This window comes from Bos indicus x Bos taurus, chromosome 6, assembly GCF_003369695.1.
Source record: "Bos indicus x Bos taurus breed Angus x Brahman F1 hybrid chromosome 6, Bos_hybrid_MaternalHap_v2.0, whole genome shotgun sequence".
NCBI lineage: Eukaryota > Metazoa > Chordata > Mammalia > Artiodactyla > Bovidae > Bos > Bos indicus x Bos taurus.
Window position 1 is genome coordinate 91149117 of NC_040081.1, and position 18236 is coordinate 91167352.

The 18236-nt window shown below is 43.2% G+C and overlaps 1 protein-coding gene across 3 annotated transcripts in view; it reads left to right on the forward strand.

Moving 5' to 3' along the window:
- SHROOM3 (shroom family member 3) overlaps positions 1-18236 on the forward strand; it is a 329764-nt gene that overhangs the window by 274772 nt on the left and 36756 nt on the right. For all 3 annotated transcript variants that reach the window (XM_027544824.1, XM_027544825.1, XM_027544826.1), the window contains one exon: positions 13837-13968. In XM_027544824.1, the coding sequence (XP_027400625.1) occupies positions 13837-13968 (132 nt within the window). The remainder of the gene's footprint in view (positions 1-13836; positions 13969-18236) is intronic.

An 18236-nucleotide genomic window follows, 5' to 3' on the forward strand; every position in this document is an offset into this window, starting at 1 on the left:
ACCCATTGTTTTGTCGAATGTTTTCTATTTCGGTTTGTCTGGTGGTGTCTCATGGTTGGATAGAGGTTAAGCATTTTCGGCAAGAATACCACAGAAATGATGTGTCCTTTTTAGTGGGTCATTTCCAGTGTTACGTGGTGTCAATATGTGTTATTACTGGTGATGTTAACCTTTGTTTCCTGGTTAAAGGTGAGGTTTCTTCACTGTAAAGTCATTGTTGGTCTCCTTGCAGTTGACACATATCTTCAGTAGCAGGGAGGTAGTTTTGAGGCTCTGCAAAGATTGTTTCTCCTCAAACTATCTCCCACTGATTTTTAGCATCTGTCAATGGATATTGCCTATGACAATTATTAGTGTAATGTTCTAAAGATGAGTCTGTTTCCTTCATTCCTTCTACCTTTATTAATTAGATGTCTTCTGTAAGGAAGAGCTCTCTTTTCCTCCATTTATTTATTTATTCGACTATCTGTATAAGTAAGAACTCCTTCATATTATTTTACTCTGTGGGTTATTTATTTTATTGTTCAACTTGTTCCAGCTTTGGCCATTAAGAGTTCTTTCAAGTTGGCTGTGGTCTGTTGTTCAGTCGCTCCGTCGTGTTTGACTCTTTGTGACCCCAGGGACTGCAGCACGCTGGGCTTCCCTGTCCTTCACTCTCTCCCAGAGTTTGCTCAAATTCATGTCCATTGAGTCAGTGATGCTACCTAACCATCTCACCCTCTGCCACCCACTTCTCTTTCTGCCCTCAATCTTTGTCAGCATCAGGGTCTTTTCCAGTGAGTTGGCTCTTCACATCAAGTGGCTAGAGTATTGGAGCTTCAGCTTCAGCATTAGTCCTTCCAATGAATATTCAGGGTTGCTTCCTTTTAGGATTGATTGGTTTGATCTCTTTGCTAAGTCCTGTTTTGAAACAGGGGAAGGGGTGAAACACTGATGTCTTTAGAGAGAGCAGAAATGATGTGCTGATCATCTTAGGAGTCTACAGGTTTTGAGGTGGAAGGTTAGTAGTGGACAGTGAGCAAGTCTAATTCTTGACAGGCCGTGGAAGCCTACACCAATATGGAAATTGAAGAGGGCTGGGATCATGTCATGAGCCAATTCCAGGCCGAGGGGGTCATGGATATATATAGCTCCTTTTTCATGGAGAAATAGAAATTATTTTCTTGCTTATTTATAAGAGAAATAACAAAAACTCCCTCCTTCCAGGTATATATAGGGACCTGCTAAATCATCAAGTTAGAGAGAAAGTGAAGCTCTTAGTGGTCCAGGGGTTAATATTCTCACAGATCCAGTCCTATTCTTTTCCTGGTTGGATCCCGAATTCTCTTGTCCAACCTGTCAATAGGAATCCTATGATCTAACTTACCTTGGCAGAACTTCTACCTAAATTCTGTCAAGCCTCAGGCTAGAGTAGTCCAGTGAGTTAGTTCAAGAGACAAAATGTTCCAGCTTAAAACCCAAGATTTTCCAAGCCAGTGCTTTCTCCATAAACGTCTTGTCCCCTCCTCACCTTCCACCACCAGTCACCATCATCATTGTAATGACCGTCTCATCTAATTAGTAAGTGCTTATTACCATACATGAAAGTGAAAGTTCCTTGGTGGCTCAGAGGATAAAGCACGTGCCTGCCATGCGGGAGACATGGGTTTGATTCCTGGGTTGGGAAGATCCCCTGTAGAAGGGAATGGCAACCCACTCCAGTATTCTTGCCTGGAGAATCCCGTGGACAGAGGAGCCTGGCGGGCTACAGTCCACGGGGTTGCAAAGAGTCGGGCACGACTGAGCGAGTTCACTTCACTTGCCATACATGGTGATATGTGCTCTGTTGAGATGAATGGGCCGTAGAAACTCAGGCTTTGACTCTTTATTCCTTCTCATTTGGGCAGCAAGTTTAGCTCAGCAGGTACTTTACACTTCCACTGGCAGTGAGTTCTGTCCCCATCAGCGTGTCTCAGGAAACCTCAGTGGATGTTTGGTATAGGACCTCCTTCACTAGTCTCCCAAACTGTGGGAGGCTTAACGCCATTAACACGCATTTTTGCAGACAGTGGCATTTTTGGATGTGGAGGAGGGCTCGGGTTCAGAGAAGATCAATTAAAAAGGAAACTTCCTGAGTACAGTGTGATGCATTTTATCAGCAGATGGTTTTCCTTCCTCCTCTCCTCCTCCTGCCCACAGAATAGAATTCTGGCATTCCTGAGCTGCGTGCTGCTGTCTAAGATGCTGGTTCTTCTCAGAAGTTACTAAGGGTCAGTTTCTCTTCTTCCCTCTTAGAGAGCAGGAATTGAGTTTTAATTGGCAATTTACAGAGGTGGCTGGAAATGAGTCCCTCCCACTTGCATGAAGCTTAGTGAGTTCTGGGTGGTTCAAGCTGTCTGATGGGAGATGCTGGCATCACTGAGGAGCCGTGGCAGCCCCAGAAGAAGCAGAAAGAGCAGTAGTAGAGTGCAATGGCTTTTTATCCCACTCCTGAGTATGACATGCAGGTGGCCAGAGGATTGTTATCTAGAATGTTTCTCTTTGCCACAAGGTAAGCCCACGGTTATGTTAGAGTGAGATTTAGAATCTTGCATTGCAGGATTCTCAGCTGACAAGCCTTTCACAGGTGTCTATTGATGTTGTGCTATATTGTATTAAGTTTAAGCCCATTTCTCTAAATTGTCATGTAAGTTCTCATTATTTGAGCACCTCTGATTATTCCGTGTACTATCAATAGTCCTGTGTGGGAATTTTCAGTCATTCCCTCTCTGACGTGTACAGTCACTGTATTTCTTATGATGTATGTGTTTAGAGTGATTTTTATCTTTTTCAAGTTAGCAATTGCTTTGTGTTGTGTAACTTCGTGGTTTTGCTTCCCCATTTCCCCAGGGAATTTCAGAGTAATAATTTCTGTTTCTCACAAGGAATGGCTACTTATCTATGTACTTGTAACCAAGTTCTCTATTCTCTTTGCCAACATTTGTATAAAGAAAAGGAACCTGCAACTTTAAAGTTTTAAAGGAAAGGCATAGTCTTCTCCTTTAACTTTGAGTTTGCATGAAAGAAGTGTTTATTGAGGTTGTTTGAGTGGCCCTTATTGACATCCATCACAATGGAAGGCGTAAATATTTGACTATCTTTTCCTTTATTCACAATAATTCAAATTCAGCTTGTATCCTTATACAGTCTTTGATTCGAAAATTTTATTCAGAGCTGTGCCAGTGCTTTGCCTCAGGGATGCTTCTACTTGAAAGAAAATATGATATGGCAAAGAGCAGGTGGCTGCACCGGTTGTGGTCTTGTCCTGGATCTCAATGTGACTTGAACATTTATTTATTTTTATTATTGTACCATGTAAAAGGTAAAAAGGAAAATGAACTGCTTAGATTATAAAGCACGTAGAGAGAGAGAAGGATCCAGGGCTGGTTTTTCAAGTTTTATTTGGCATTCTTTCACTTAAAGGTGAATAAGAGAGAGCATTCTTCCAAGTTTTATTATTTTCTCCCCAGAGTGTCAGGTTATGTGTGAATGGTGGTAGCAATGAAATTCCTCCTTGTTGTAAAATTTATCGTGGAAATGTTAGCAAGTAGGAACTGAAGGGCTGGAGCAAGTGTTCATAAAGTTTTCAGCCTCTTTGCCTTAAAACTTTCATTATTCTCTTCATTCTAGTTTCAATAATATCTGAAAAATTTAATGAACATTCTTTCCTGGAATGATTTTAAAATATAGATCCTTCTTTTGACCATTGATTAAGGTTCTTATCTAAAATTAATGCTTTCTATTCTTTCGTTTGTTTTATTGTTGCCTTTAATTCCTCATTTGTGTCTTCTTCCTCTAAATGAAGAGAAACTGGTATAGAGAAGAGAAAAACCTAATACAATGCATAACACTTGCTCCAGAAGAGAATCGTGTCTTCACTGTCGGAGATTTGCGGAGCATTTCTTTCTTTTATTTTTTTAATTGAATGGTGTTTAGAAAAAAGTCACTACCAAAAGATAAGGCTTCTACCTTACACACACCAAAAACCCTCTTTCCTTGTTTTGCCAAATGAAATTTAATTCATACTTTAGCACTGGATAAAAATGAATTAGCTTGCTTTGGAAATAGCTTGGTTGGTATTTGATGTAAAGGGTACCCTTTAAACATATTCTATGGCACAAAGAAGAAGTAGGGAAGAAAAAATTTAACTTGTAGTGTCTGATATCTGAAGAAATCAGTAAAAACCAGTTCCTCCTTCCTTCCTCCAACAAAAAAATGTCTAGTTCCAAGTTGAGAGTTGAGAAGAAGAAACTGTTGTTAATTAGAGCTTATGCTTATCTATTTATTCTATGCTATTATACTGTAGTTATATTTGAAAGGCAAAGAAAAACAAAGATGAATGCTGTTACAGAACAAAGATCCTGTTAGTGTCAACCTCTGCCATCGCTTATAGGCAGACTGTGAAGTGTGGGAAGGAGAGTTGACTTCTGATTTCTCTGTAGATGTCAGAGTTGAGGGGAGGACGAAAGAAAGAGGGCATAGTGAGAAAAGACATTTCAGCATTATCACCCACTGGTGACTAAGTGAGAAACACCGACCCACCCCCATGGCTAGTCCCTTTTTTTTATGGTAAGTTTTGTGTGGTCATCAATAAAATTTAAGCTTAAAAATGTTTCAAAATGAAGGGTGAGGAGGACATAAACTAGTAGTGAGAGGATGTTGGAACAGGTGTGGAAGAATGGGGTAAAGCTTCTTACAAGAAAAGATCCTGCTTTTACTTTTTATGCAAATTTTAGATGTTAGACTTCACTCTTACTTGTGATTCAGTTGCCAAAGCCAAAAGTCCCCAGGGCATATTATCAGGATGTGACATTTAAAAAGAACTTCTCTTTCCAGAAAGGACTGTGTGTTGCTATGGGGTTATATTACCTAACGCATACCTTTCTACCCACTGAGCCACTTTTTAAAGACACAGAGGTTAGGCAATTATGAAAGCCTTGGAAAGGTTTGCTTGTTAGATTTTTCTTTGAATCCAAAAAATCTCAAGTATAGCTTTGAGGAGCCCGGTAGTCACAGAAACTAGAGGTGAGGGATGCTGAAAAGGGCTAAAGGATATCTCAAAAGCAGTGCCTTTGCCAAAGAACAATTACCACCTTTTTTTTTTTTTTTTAACATTTTGGAAGATGATGGGTTTCGTGTTTGAGGTACATCATTTTCCCATAAACTGGAAATGCCTGAAAAGGCATTTTTGTTCAAATACAAATAATCTATTCTTCTATACTAAAGAAGATATGATCTCCTCTAAGAATCACTTGCACAGTGACATTTAATTATTCATGTTATTTGTCTCCCCTTTAAAGCATAAAAGGAGCAATTTAGCAATAACTACCAAATTGCAGTGGCTCAGTGGTAAAGAATCCGCCTGCCAATGCAGGAGCTGCAGGAGACACAGGTTCGATCCCTGGGGCGGAAAGATCCACTGGGGCAGAAAGGTCCACTGGCATAGGAAATGGCAGCCCACCCCAGTATTCTTGCCTGGCAGAGGTGTCTGGTGGGCTACAGTCTATAGGGTCGCAAAGAGTCGGCATGACTGAGCAACTAAAAAGCAGCAGCAGAGCACCACATAACTTTCCTATTGTGAAGGGAGTGAAAGAGATCTGTTTCTGTTTGTATTTGCATAACAAATCACTAGAAAAGATAGATAAGAAATTAACCACACAGATTAGATGGAGGGACAAGAGAAATGGGTGGAGAGGGCTGGGAGGAAGAGTAAGACTTCATAAGTGTCCTACATCATAGAGCATAAAGGTTACGTGAGAAAATGCCCAGAATGATACTTGGCACTCAGTTGGCACCGAAGTATTTTTTGAGTGAATGAGTAATACTCTGATGCTGTTTAATATTTTTTCTCCCATTCAAGGCTCCCCAGTAGGATTATAAACTCCTTGAGGCCATCTGTGACCTCCCTGAGGTCCAGTTGTACTGCATTAAGGTGGTGGTGGTGTTCAGTCGCTCAGTCGTGTCCAACTCTTGGCGACCCCAAAGAGGGGTCTGCAGCACTCCAGGCTTCCCTGGTCCTTCACTGTCTCCCAGAGTTTGCTCAAATTCATGTCCACTGAGTCAGCGATGCCATCCAACCATCTTACCTTCTGTTGCCCTCTTTGCCTGTCCTCAATCTTTTCCAGCATCAGGGTTTTTTCCCAGTGAGTCGGCTCTTCACATCAGGTGGCCAAAGTATTGGAGCTTCAGCATCAGTCCTTGCAGTGAATATTCAGGATTCATTTCCTTTAGGATTTACTGGTTTAGTCTCCTTGCAGTCCAAGGGACTCTCAAGAGTCTTCTCCAGCACCACAGTTTGAAAGCATCATTCTTTGGCGCTCAGCCTTCTTTATGATCTAGCTCTCACATCCATACATGACTACTGGAAAAACCATAGCTTTGACAAGACAGACCTTTGTCAGCAAAGTGATGTCTCTGCTTTTGAATACACTGTCTAGGTTTGTCATAACTTTTCTCCCAAGGAACAACTGTCTTTTGATTTCATGGCTGCAATCACCATCTGTAGTGATTTTGGAGCCCAAGAAAATAAAATCTGCCACTGTATCCATTGTTTCCCCATCTATTTGCCATGAAGTGATGGGACTGGATTCCATGATCTTAGTTTTTTGAATATTAAGTTTCAAGCAAGCTTTTTCACTCTCCTCTTTTACCTTCATCAAGAGACTATTTAGTTCCTCTTTACTTTCTGCCATCTGTGTATCTGAGGTTATTGATATTTCTCCCACCAATCTTGATTCCAATTTGTGCTTCATCCAGGCTGGCATTTTGCGTGATGTACTCTGCATATAAGTTAAATAAGCAGAAGCAGGGTGACAATATACAGCCTTGACGTACTCCTTTCCCAATTTGGAACCAGTCCATTGTTTTATGTCTGGTTCTAACAGTTGCTTCTTGACCAGCATACAGGTTTCTCTAGAGGCAGGTTAGGTGGCCTGGTATCTCCATCTCTTTAAGAATTTTCCACAGTTTGTTGTGATCCCCACAGTCAAAGACTTTAGCATAGTCAATGAAGCAGAAGTGGATGTTTTTGTGGAATTCTCTTTTTCTATGGTCCAGTGGATATTGGCAATTTGATCTCTGGTTCCTCTGCTTTTTCTAAATCTAGCTTGTACTTCTGCAAGTTCTCCGCTCACATACTGTTGAAGCCTGGCTTGAAGGATTTTGAGCATTACCTTGCTAGCATATGCAAAGAGGGAAACTGTGTGTTAGTTTGAGCATTCTTTGGCATTGCCCTTCTTCAGGGTTTCAATGAAAACTGACCTTTTCCAGTCCTGTGGCCACTGCCGAGTTTTTCAAATTTGCTGGCATATAGAGTGCAGCACTTTAACAACATCATCTTTTAGGATTTGAATAGCTCAGCTGGAATTCCATAATCTCAACTAGCTTTGTTCCTAGTAATGCTTCCTAAGGCCCACTTGACTTCACACTCCGGAATGACCACACCATCGTTGTTATCTGGATCATTAAGCCCTTTTTTGAGTTGTTCTTCTATGTATCCTTGCCACCTCTTCTTAATCTCTTCTGCTTCTGTTAGGTCCTTGCTGTTTCTGTCCTTTATTGTACCCATCTTTGCATGGAATGTTCCCTTGGTATCGCTTATTTTCTTGAAGCGATCCCTAGTCTTTCCCATTCTGTTGTTTTCTTCTATTTCTTTGCATTGTTCACTTAAGAAGGCTTTCTTATCTCTCCTTGCTGTTCTTTGGAATTCTGCATTCAGTTGGGTAATTCTTTCCCTTTCTCCTTTGCCTTTCACTTCTCTTCTTTTCTCAGCTATTTGTAAGGCCTCCTCAGACAACCTCTTTGCTCTCTTGCATTTCTTTTTCTTTGGGATAGTTTTGGTCACTGCCTCCTGTACAGTGTTACAAATCTCTGTCCATAGTTCTTCAGGCACTCTATCAGATCTAATCCTTTGAATCTATTTGTCACTTCTACTGTATAATCATAAGGGATTTGATTTAGGTCATACCTGAATGGCCTCGTGGTTTCCCCTACTTTCTTCAGTTTAAGTCTGAATTAAATTGAACGAAAACCACAGTCCCAGCAAGGTAGAAGGCACATGGAAGGAGATGAGTGAATACTGCTCGAGAGACATGAACTAGTTTATTGTAAATTTCTCCAAAACACGCTTTGCATTCAAATCTCTCTGTGTGTTAGGACAAAATCATCTAAGAAGGACATTATGTCACTTTCCTAGTTCCAGTTTCATCAGCCTACCCATCCCACGCAATGAAGCTTCCTTGTTTGTGGTTAGGAATGCAACACAAGGGCTTTGTTTGAATTACACCCACACACAAAACTTAGTTTGCTCAATTTTAAAATTAAATGGTCCTCTGACTCTTATTGATATGCTCATGATGTAATGTGCTTTAGGAAAATATTTGCTTATCTTCTTTAAGATCAAAGTGATCCTAAAAGGTAAAGCACGCTGTGCTCTTTAGGAATGCTTATTAAATTACTTGCATCATTGAAAAGGTCAGTAAACAGCTGTTCGACTTTTTTGGTTATCTCGAGGTACAGTGAATTTTATTTTAAAAATGAGTTCTTAATACTTGGCTTTTTAATAGGTAACACATGTACATGGTATACAATTCAAAAGTTACAAAAGGAAATACCTGAAAAATAAATGTTTCTCCCCAGAGGCAGTCATTGATTGGTTCTAGTTTCTCAAGAATTCTTCCAGAAATATTCTTTACATTAATAAACAGAAGTATGTTTTCCCCCATGTTCAGCAGCATACTGTATGCACAGTTTTGTGTCTTAATTTTGTTTCTTTTACCATATATTTTGGAGCTATTTCCAAGTCAACATGTATAGTTCTTTCAATGACTACATGCATCTTCCACTGTATGGAGGTACCACACTGACTTAACTGGTCTGCTGTTGATAAGCATTTAGGTTGTGTTTCAGTCTTTTGATGAATATGTTACTTAAAAATTGTCTTGCTGAATGTTACCAAATTGCTCTTTATTCAGACTGAATGTTGGTGGGCTGTATTTTGGTCATCTTTTTCATTGTTCTTTTTCCTCATGTCATTTCTAAATTGCATATTTTGGAAGACTATTGTAAAACAGATTTATCTCTGAAACCTCCCAACATATGTTCTGCATCCAAATGAAAGGGCTGTGTTTTTCAGGACCTATGATTTGTTTGTTTCACAAGCATCCTGTTCTTAATGTGTTACAACTGTGATGAAATCTACGCATCCTCCCCACACACACTTCCATCCCTGAAAGTCAAAGTTGCTCAGTCCTGTCCAACTCTTTGTGACCCCGTGGACTATAGTTCATGGATTTCTCCAGGCTGGAATATTGGAGTGGGTAGCCTTCCCCTTCTCCAGGGGATCTTCCCAACCCAGGGATCAAATCCAGGTCTGCCGCACTGCAGGTGGATTCTTTATCAGCTGAGCCACAAGGGAAACTCCCACCCCTAATCCAAGGCAAACAGCCAACCTCTGCAGTCTACTCTGGAGAAGCATCTTTCCAAGTGAGTGTCCTGTCTTGGCATTGCAAGTCTTGGGCACTTTATCTTTACTGTAAGAATTATTTCTTTATAGTTTATTATGTATTAGAGAAATACTTCATTTGGTACCCCCCCCCCCCAGAATGTAAGCTTAAGAGCAGAGAACCTATCTTAGTTATTAAATCTTTTCAATATCATTAGTGCAGTTTCAGCACTTCAGTCCTCACCTGTCATGCCCCTTGATCCCCACCCACCGCATCGAGCCTCTCACTCATCCCTCTAGAGGACAGTGGGTGTGAAGTTCAGTCCTTTCAGCTGTCCTCCCACCCTCTTTCATATGAGCACCACCTGACCTCCTCCTTTCTCATCCCAATGGATCTGGCTTCTCTTCCACATGAAGTCATGCTTTTCATGTCCTTCATGCCCTTCGTGTGCTCTGGAATGCTGTCCTTTCCTATTTCCTCATGAGTCTTAAGGAGCGGCAGCCTCTCTTCAGCTGCACATACATCCATTCTCTGTCTCATATAGACGTGCTCGTACTTCTCATCATTTAAAATAAAACAGCAATAACACTCCCTGGCCCCCTTCTAGCCTTCTAGCTGTTCTGTTCAGTCGTGTCTGACCCTTTGTAACTCATGGACTGTAGCCTGCCAGGCTCCACTGTCCATGGAATTCTCCAGGCAAGAATCCTGGAGTGAGTAGCCATTCCCTTCTCCAGGCGATCTTCCCAACCAGGGATCGAACCCATGCCTTTTGCATTGATCCTGAGCCACCAAGGAAGCCCCAGCCTTCTAGCTACCACCCTCTTTATCTCCTTTAGAGCCAAGTTCTTTAAAGAATTATCTCCCCTTGCTATATCCGTTTTCTCTCTCATTCACCTCTTGAGTTCAGTTCAGTCGCTCAGTTGTGTCTGACTCTTTGCAACCCCATGAATTGCAGCACGCCAGGCCTCCCTGTACATCACCAACTCCTGGAGTTCTCCCAAACTCATGTCCATCTAGTTGGTGATGCCCTCCAGCCATCTCATCCTGTCATCCCCTTCTTTTCCTGCCCCCAGTCCCTCCCAGCATCAAGGTCTTTTCCAGTGAGTCAACTCTTTGCGTGAGGTGGCCAAAGTATTGGAGTTTCAGCCTCAGCATCAGTCCTTCCAATAAACACCCAGGACTGATCTCCTTTAGGATGGACCGGTTGGATCTCCTTGTAGTCCAAGGGATTCTCAAGAGTCTTCTCCAACACCACAGTTCAAAAGCATCAATTCTTCGGGGCTCAGCCTTCTTCACAGTCCAACTCTCACATCCATACATGACCACAGGAAAAACCATAGCCTTGACTAGACAGACCTTTGTTGGCAAAGTAATGTCTCTGCTTTTGAATATGCTATCTAGGTTGGTCATAACTTTCCTTCCAAGGAGTAAGCGTCTTTTAATTTCATGGCTGCAGTCACCATCTGCAGTGATTTTGGGACCCCAAAAAATAAGGTCTGACACTGTTTCCACTGTTTCCCCATCTATTTCCCATGAAGTGATGGGGCCAGATGCCATGATCTTTGTTTTCTGAATGTTGAGTTTTAAGCCAACTTTTTCACTCTCCTCTTTCACTTTCATCAAGAGGCTTTTTAGTTCTTCTTCACTTTCAGCCATAAGGGTGGTGTCATCTGCATATCTGAGGTTATTGATATTTCTCCCGGCAATCTTGATTCCAGCTTGTGCTTCTTCCAGCCCAGCGTTTCTCATGATGTCCTCTGCATAGAAGTTAAATAAGCAGGGTGACAGTATACAGCCTTGACGGACTCCTTCACTCACCTCTTACCTGATCCTACTCAGGCCTCTTCCCTGTCATTCCATCGCAGAGACTTATCAGCCATCAAGTCAAGTGCACTTGCAGGCACCGGCATCAGACTAGCCTCTCTGTAGCAGTTGGAATGCTTGGCAGTTCCTTGCTCTCCCCACCCTCTCACTGGGGGATTCTGTGAAATTCCCACGCCCTCCTGGTTTTCCTCCTGCTCCTCTGGAAGCCTCTTGATAGCCCCCTCCAGCCCCCTTCCACCCCCAAATTGGGACAGTTCTCAGAGGCCTATCTTTAAGGGACTTCCTTTCAGTCTCCTAGGCGCTCTGCCCAAGCAGCTCATCTTTTCTCAAAGGCCATGTGTTTCGTGCCTCCTCAGTTTCTACCTTTAGCCCAGACGCCAGTCCTGTAGCTGCCACTGCCTCCTGTCCCCCACTGCAACCCCGCAGGCACCTCACATTGCACACCCCACTGTCTCCCTCCTTCCGCACTCTGTTCCCGCCCCTCATCTCACAGTTCTTTATATAGGTGAGGAATATTACCATTCTAGCTCAGGCTACAAACGTAAAGGCCATCCTTCCTCCTGGACTGTACTTTTCTGTGCCAGCCACATCCAGGTGCTCACTAGGCTAGGCATTAGATCTGTTGTCTGTTTAAGTTCACTGCTCCTGCCTTAGTGCTGGGTCTTTATTTAATCTCTTACCGTGGCCAGTCCAGTAGCCTCCAATCCTCTCTCTGTCTCAAATTTATTTTCATTATTGGCAGTATCTTCCTGAAACTCAAATTTGAACATGGCCCTCCTTGGCTAAGGTTCTTCAGTGGCCTCCAGTTCCATAGGGTACTGTCTGTTGCCTTCAGTGAGGCCGGCTGAGATCTGGATCCTCTTCATCTTCATCTGCTGCCTCCCCCTCACTCATCATCTAGTCTCCACTTATGTAAGCTGTTTGTACCACGTTCTTCTGTATTTTCATGCATCTGCCATGCTGTCTCTTCTACCTGGATGTGCTTCCCTTCCATTTCCCATCCCCTTCCATCTGGAGAAATCTTTCATGGCTTAGTTAACTGTGAAACCCCCAGTGACTCCCTCTCCTGAGTTCACCGAGCACCTTGTACACATCTCTATTAGGGACCCCGTCTCAGTGTATTACAGTGCTCTGCTTGGCTGTCACTTCTACTACTCTGTGAGCTATTTGCGTCTAATGATACTTTGTAACCTGAGTGCCAGCATAATGGCTGCCATGTAGAAAGTGTCTGTGGATGCCCCTCGAATGAAAGGGAAGGAAATTGAAGAGCGGTCTGGACAGCTTAGATTGAAAACAGCAGTTCCCAATCTTTTTGGCACCAGGGACCAGTTTTGTGGAAGACAGTTTTTCCCCAAGTAATTGGGGGTCAGGGATGGTTTCAGGATGATTCCAGCACATTGCATTTATTGTGTACTTTATTTCTATGACTATTCCATTGTGATACATAGTGAAATAATTGCACAGCTCACCGTAATGCAGAATCAGACTGTAATGCAAGCAGTGGGGAGCAGCTGTAAACACAGGTGAAGCTTCGCTTCTTCACACGCCGCTCACCACCTGCCATGTGGCCTGGCTCCTAACAGGTCACGGACCAGTAACCAGTCCATGGCCTCGGGGTCTGGGACCCCTGATTTAAAAGAGAGCCTACTGTTGTCTTTAAAAGCACATAGATAATTTTTTTTCACTTAATCTAGATGAGACAGTTCCACTGATCTTCACTGTTCTCTGCACAGCCGCCTTTCCTGCTTCAGAGTCTGATTCAGAACTTTCAGCAAGATGTCTGCTCCTTCCTGAAGGACGTGTACCAGCTGATATTAAGCCTGGGTAGCTTCATGCTACTTCAGGGTACCTCCTCTCTTCTCACCATTGAGATTTCAGTCTAGAAATCCCTGAAGTCAGTGGTAAACATCTCGCTTTTTTTTTTTTTTTTTTTGTCAAAAATAAAGTTCAGCCACTCTCTGACTCTGAACTTGTACAATAGTGTAATCCTCCCTACCAAATTCAACCTCCAGCCGTGCAGTCTGAAGAACACCCACTTCTCCCCTTCAGCTTTGTCAGTTCTGTGTGTACTTAGGGGATATCTTGGCTATTATGAGTAATGCTGCAGTGAACACGGGAGTACAGATACCCCTTTAAGATCCTGATTTCAGTTTCTTTGGATAAATACCCAGTTGTGGGATTGCTGGATCCTATCGTAGCTCTATTTTAAATTTTTTTTTAAGGAAACGCCATACTGTTTTCCATAGTGGCTGCACCAGTTTGCACTCTCAGCAGGGCACAAGGGTTTATGCAGGAATTCTTTAAGTTTGCAATATTTGTATGTAACTGAAATCATGTCGAAATGAAAAGGAAAATAAAAATAATAATAAAGCAGAAAAAAAAACAATGGTTAGTAAGAGAAATGAACAGTAAGATGTTTTCCAGTATTTACTCGACTGTGTTCCATCTCTGAGACACAGCAGTCTCTGCTTCCAAGTCCATAAATCTCACTGGTGAAGAGATCAGTGGCGACTGCTCCTAACACGGGCATTCGTGTGCTGTGTCTCCCCAGACGCACTGAACCTGCAGGCCGGCCTCATTCTTGGCACTCGACCAAACTTGGGGAGAACCAACCCGATGCCAGCATGATGCAGATATCTCAGGGCACGATTGGCACGCCTTGGCCCCAGAGCTACCATTCCAGGTAAGTGACCACAGCTGAGACCTGGGGGTGGGGGTGCGGTTTGCTTTCAAATGCTCTGTTCCCAGAAAGGATTGTTTTCTTTTACTCACCCCAAGTATTAAGTCTCTCTACCCACTATCCGCATCGTCTTAAAAGCCCTGACGTGCATATGAGTCATCACCTTCTGGGCTAGACTAGCGTGGAGAGAGGCCAGGGTTATTTTGAACAATGACTAGCCATTTGAGATATTTATGGGGTTTATTGATCCTCAATCAGACATTTCTCAATTACACACCATAGCACTATAGCAGAAAAACGGACGGCTCCCTCCCTTGATGCTTCACATCCTTTTAGTCAAATAGGTATCTATTTTTTATCTGAATGGTTTTATTCAGTGTTTGAACTTCCCACTTGGTTTTTCTCTCTCTGTTAAAGCCAGTTATCCAACTTAGCTCCAGTCAAAGCAGTTAACACACTGAGGACTGTTCAGTATGTACATCATCTCATGCGGTCCTTCGTATGCACCTTTGAAACAGATATAGTCTTCTTGACTCCATTTCATAGGACAGGATGTTGAAGCTGGAGAGATGGGTTTGTCCAGGCTCAAACATCTGCTCAGTACCTGAGTCATGAATCAAATCCAAGCCAGGTTTCAAAGCCATTGCCCATAACCTCATGTACTTCCTCTATACTAGCTGTATGAGTCATCTTTCTTCTGCTTGTCTTATTGCTCCAGCAGTCAAGGTCCAGTCTGGAAAAAGCAGAGCCATCACGAGTGATGCAGGAGAAGGGATTTATTACAGTAATCAGACCTGACACAATTGAAGGGGACTGAGGAGAAGGGAGCCAAGCTTGACCCGCCCCCCGCCCCAGACCTATTAAAGAATGAAGTCAGGACACCCCTGCATTTACTTCAGACTTGGAGCCATGCAAATTGGAGTCCATCTCCTGAAGCCAGGGAGGCAGGCCCTGTTGCTTACCACTTTTTGGAAGTACTTGGATATAGGTTATTAGTAGTGAGGCAGGAGGGCTTCCCAGGTGGTGCCAGTGGTAAACAATCCGCCTGCCAATGCAGGAGACACAGGATACACGGATTCAGTTCCTGGGTTGGGAAGATCCCCTGCAGAAGGAAGTGGCAACCCACTCCAGTATTCTTGCCTGGATAATTCCATGGACAGGGAATTTGGTAGGCTACAGTCCATGGGATCATAAAGAGTCGGACACAACTGAGTGGCCAGGCACAAAATGCTGGTCAGTATCAGGGAGGGGAGGATGTTGCTGGAAGGATTACTTAACAAACAGATGGTGGCTACACATTTGGTGAGGCCGAGACTCAGAATCCCCATGACCCACGTCTGCTCAGATCAAGGGCCAAATAAATCCTAGAGCTCTGACTGGTGGGCATGGCCTGTTAGGATACTTTTTGATCGCCCTCCTTGTTACAGACATTCCTTTCCCTTGCCCACAGCGCTCCCCGTAACCCTGAAAAAATTTCACCGTCTGAGCCCTGTGTGCTCCAGGAACACAGCCCCAGCAGGGCTCACGTGGAGGCACAGTGCTTTTGCTCTGTGGGCATGGCCGTGTTACAGGCTTTTAGGTTAGATGCGGGGGCCCAGCTGTGGAAGTGACACCAGATGGTGAGGTACTTGGGCTTATAAATCAGACCTCAGTTTCAATCTCAGTTTCATTACCTACTGCATAAGGTTGAGCAAAGCACTTAACCGCTTTGATCTTGGTTTCTTTGTCTGTAAAATGAAATTAATAATATATATCTCATTGGATCATAGTGAGGATTAAACAAAGTAAGATGTAAGACAGTGTAGTTCCTGGAACATAGTGAGCACTCAGTAATTATGAAAAGTAATTATAATAATTAAGGCTGAAAACTTGTCAGAGACACAGTGAAACATAATAATGAACGAGGTTAATGGCATGAACCAGTACACATTTATAAAATGCAGGAGTATTAACAGGGTACCCCTCCTAACCACTAACCTTTGTTGATGTTCAGTTGCTAAGTTGTGTCCCACTGTTTGCGACTGCATGTCAGACCCCATATTGGAGCCTGCCAAGCTCCTCTGTCCATGGAATTCTCCAGGCAAGAATTCCGGAGTGGGTAGCCATTCCCTTCTCCAAGGGATCTTCCCAAACCAGGGATCAAACCCAGGTCTCCTGCATTGCAGGCGGATTATTTACCACTGAGCCAGCAGGGAAGCCCATTAACCTTAGGAGGCCCTTAAATCTGAAGTCATACTATGACCTAAATATACACTGGGCTGAAGACAGAAATAAGACAATTGCAATTGGTGCCTAGAGTCACTGCCCACAGTAACTATGGTGAGCTTCCAGAGGCCCCAGGAGAGTCGCAGTGTTGACATCAGAAGTGCAATACTCTGCAGGCTCTGCTTTTCCACTTGCTGTTTCTTCCTCATCCCACCCTCCAGAGGGGTGTAGGCAGATGGAGCCTGCACTGGACCTACCACTCTGCCCTCTAATGCAAGCTTCGGAGCAGCCTTCCCTGACACAATGACTGTCAACACAAAAGCTCTAGGTGGGGGTACAGGAGAAGAAAGGAAAGCTTGGGTTACCCCAAAATGACACATCCATGTGGATTTTCTTCTACCCCAGCTCAAAGCATCCTGTGGTCTGTTCATTCCATGCCTTGGGTTCGCAGCTCTGAGTTCTGCTCATAAGGGCTGCCCTTTGGCAGCTGTAGCTGGAGAAGCTCTCCTGGTACATTTCTGAGGGGCACAGTGGCATCTAGTGGTCTGGTGGGCAGCATCCCTGTGACAGCGTTCACACAGCCTCGTCCTAAATATGTGGATCTGTTTCTCATTAAGAAGCAGGAAAAGGAGAGGGAGCTCAAGGGATGGGGAGGGGCAGGAGAGAGGGAGAGAGACGTTCAAAGAGACAGAAGATATGTAATTTTCACTGCCTGCAAACTGGCTCAGATCTGAAATTTCACTGCAACTGTGTTCCAGCTGCTTTCTCTCAGATCCTTGTCACTGTCCTTCTGCTGTCCTACAGAAATCTCACAATGGTCCTAAAGTATTAGGACTTCTAAAGTACATAGTACTTTAGGAAAAACCTCCAAAAAATCCTGTAGTCTAGTCCCCTCCCAAGAGGCTGAAATAACACCATCACAATACTAAAGAACCAGTACATGCTCATTGATTCATTCCTCTAACAAATATGTATGGAATACCTACTATGTCTGAGATAATTTTTAGTTATTGAGAGTGCAAGACTGAGCAAGACATCAAAAAGTAGTATTTATTGTTTCCCCAGGTATGTTGCATGGAATGATAATCCATTAGATGCTCCTTGGGGAAAACTGTCTAGGGTCATGTAAGTTTAGAAATCACTGCTTGGGACTTCCCTGGTGGTCCAGTGGTTAAGACTTCGCCTGCCAGTGCAGGAGTGCGGGTTTAACCCCTGGTCAGAGAACATGTGGGATATTACCCACATGCCTTGTGGCCAAAAAATCAAAATACAAAGCAGAAACAATATTGTAACAAATTCAATAAAGACTTTAAAAGTGGTCTACATTAAAAAAAACCTTAAAGCACTGCTTAGTATATTTGCCTTGCAGAATATCACATGAACAAATTTATTAAGGACTCGGATGTCTTAAATTACAATTATTTACCTTATCTGGAGAAGGCAATGGCACCCCTCTCCAGTACTCTTGCCTGGAAAATCCCATGGACGGAGGAGCCTGGTGGGCTGCAGTCCATGGAGTCGCTAAGAGTCAGACACAACTGAGCAACTTCACTTTCACTTTTCACTTGCATGCATTGGAGAAGGAGATGGCAACCCACTCCAGTGTTCTTGCCTGGCGAATCCCAGGGACGAGGGAGCCTGGTGGGCTGCTGTCTATGGGGTCACACAGAGTCGCACACGACTGAAGTGACTTAGCAGCAGCCCAGTATTTTCCAGACATATTTTATCATCTGAGGAATTAATTAATGTTCTGGTAGTTCACTTTAGGAAATGTTTTCATATAATTGTTTTGTGCTCTTTGTTGTGTTTTAAGTATTTAGGAAATATTTTTAAACAGAGGTGATGTAATATCAAGTAGTAGTAAGTGCTGTGAAGATAATAAAGCAGAGCAGCAAGAAATACCGGGGGGAGGTACTTTTAAGATAGTGAATGGCAGGAAGTATTCTCCGATGCAGTCATGAATAAAGGAAGGGAGTGAGCCAGGTGAAGAGCATTCCTTATGGTGGAAACAGTGAGTACAAAGGCCCTGAGTCCCTGATGTGGGAACATATTTCATGGCTTTGAGA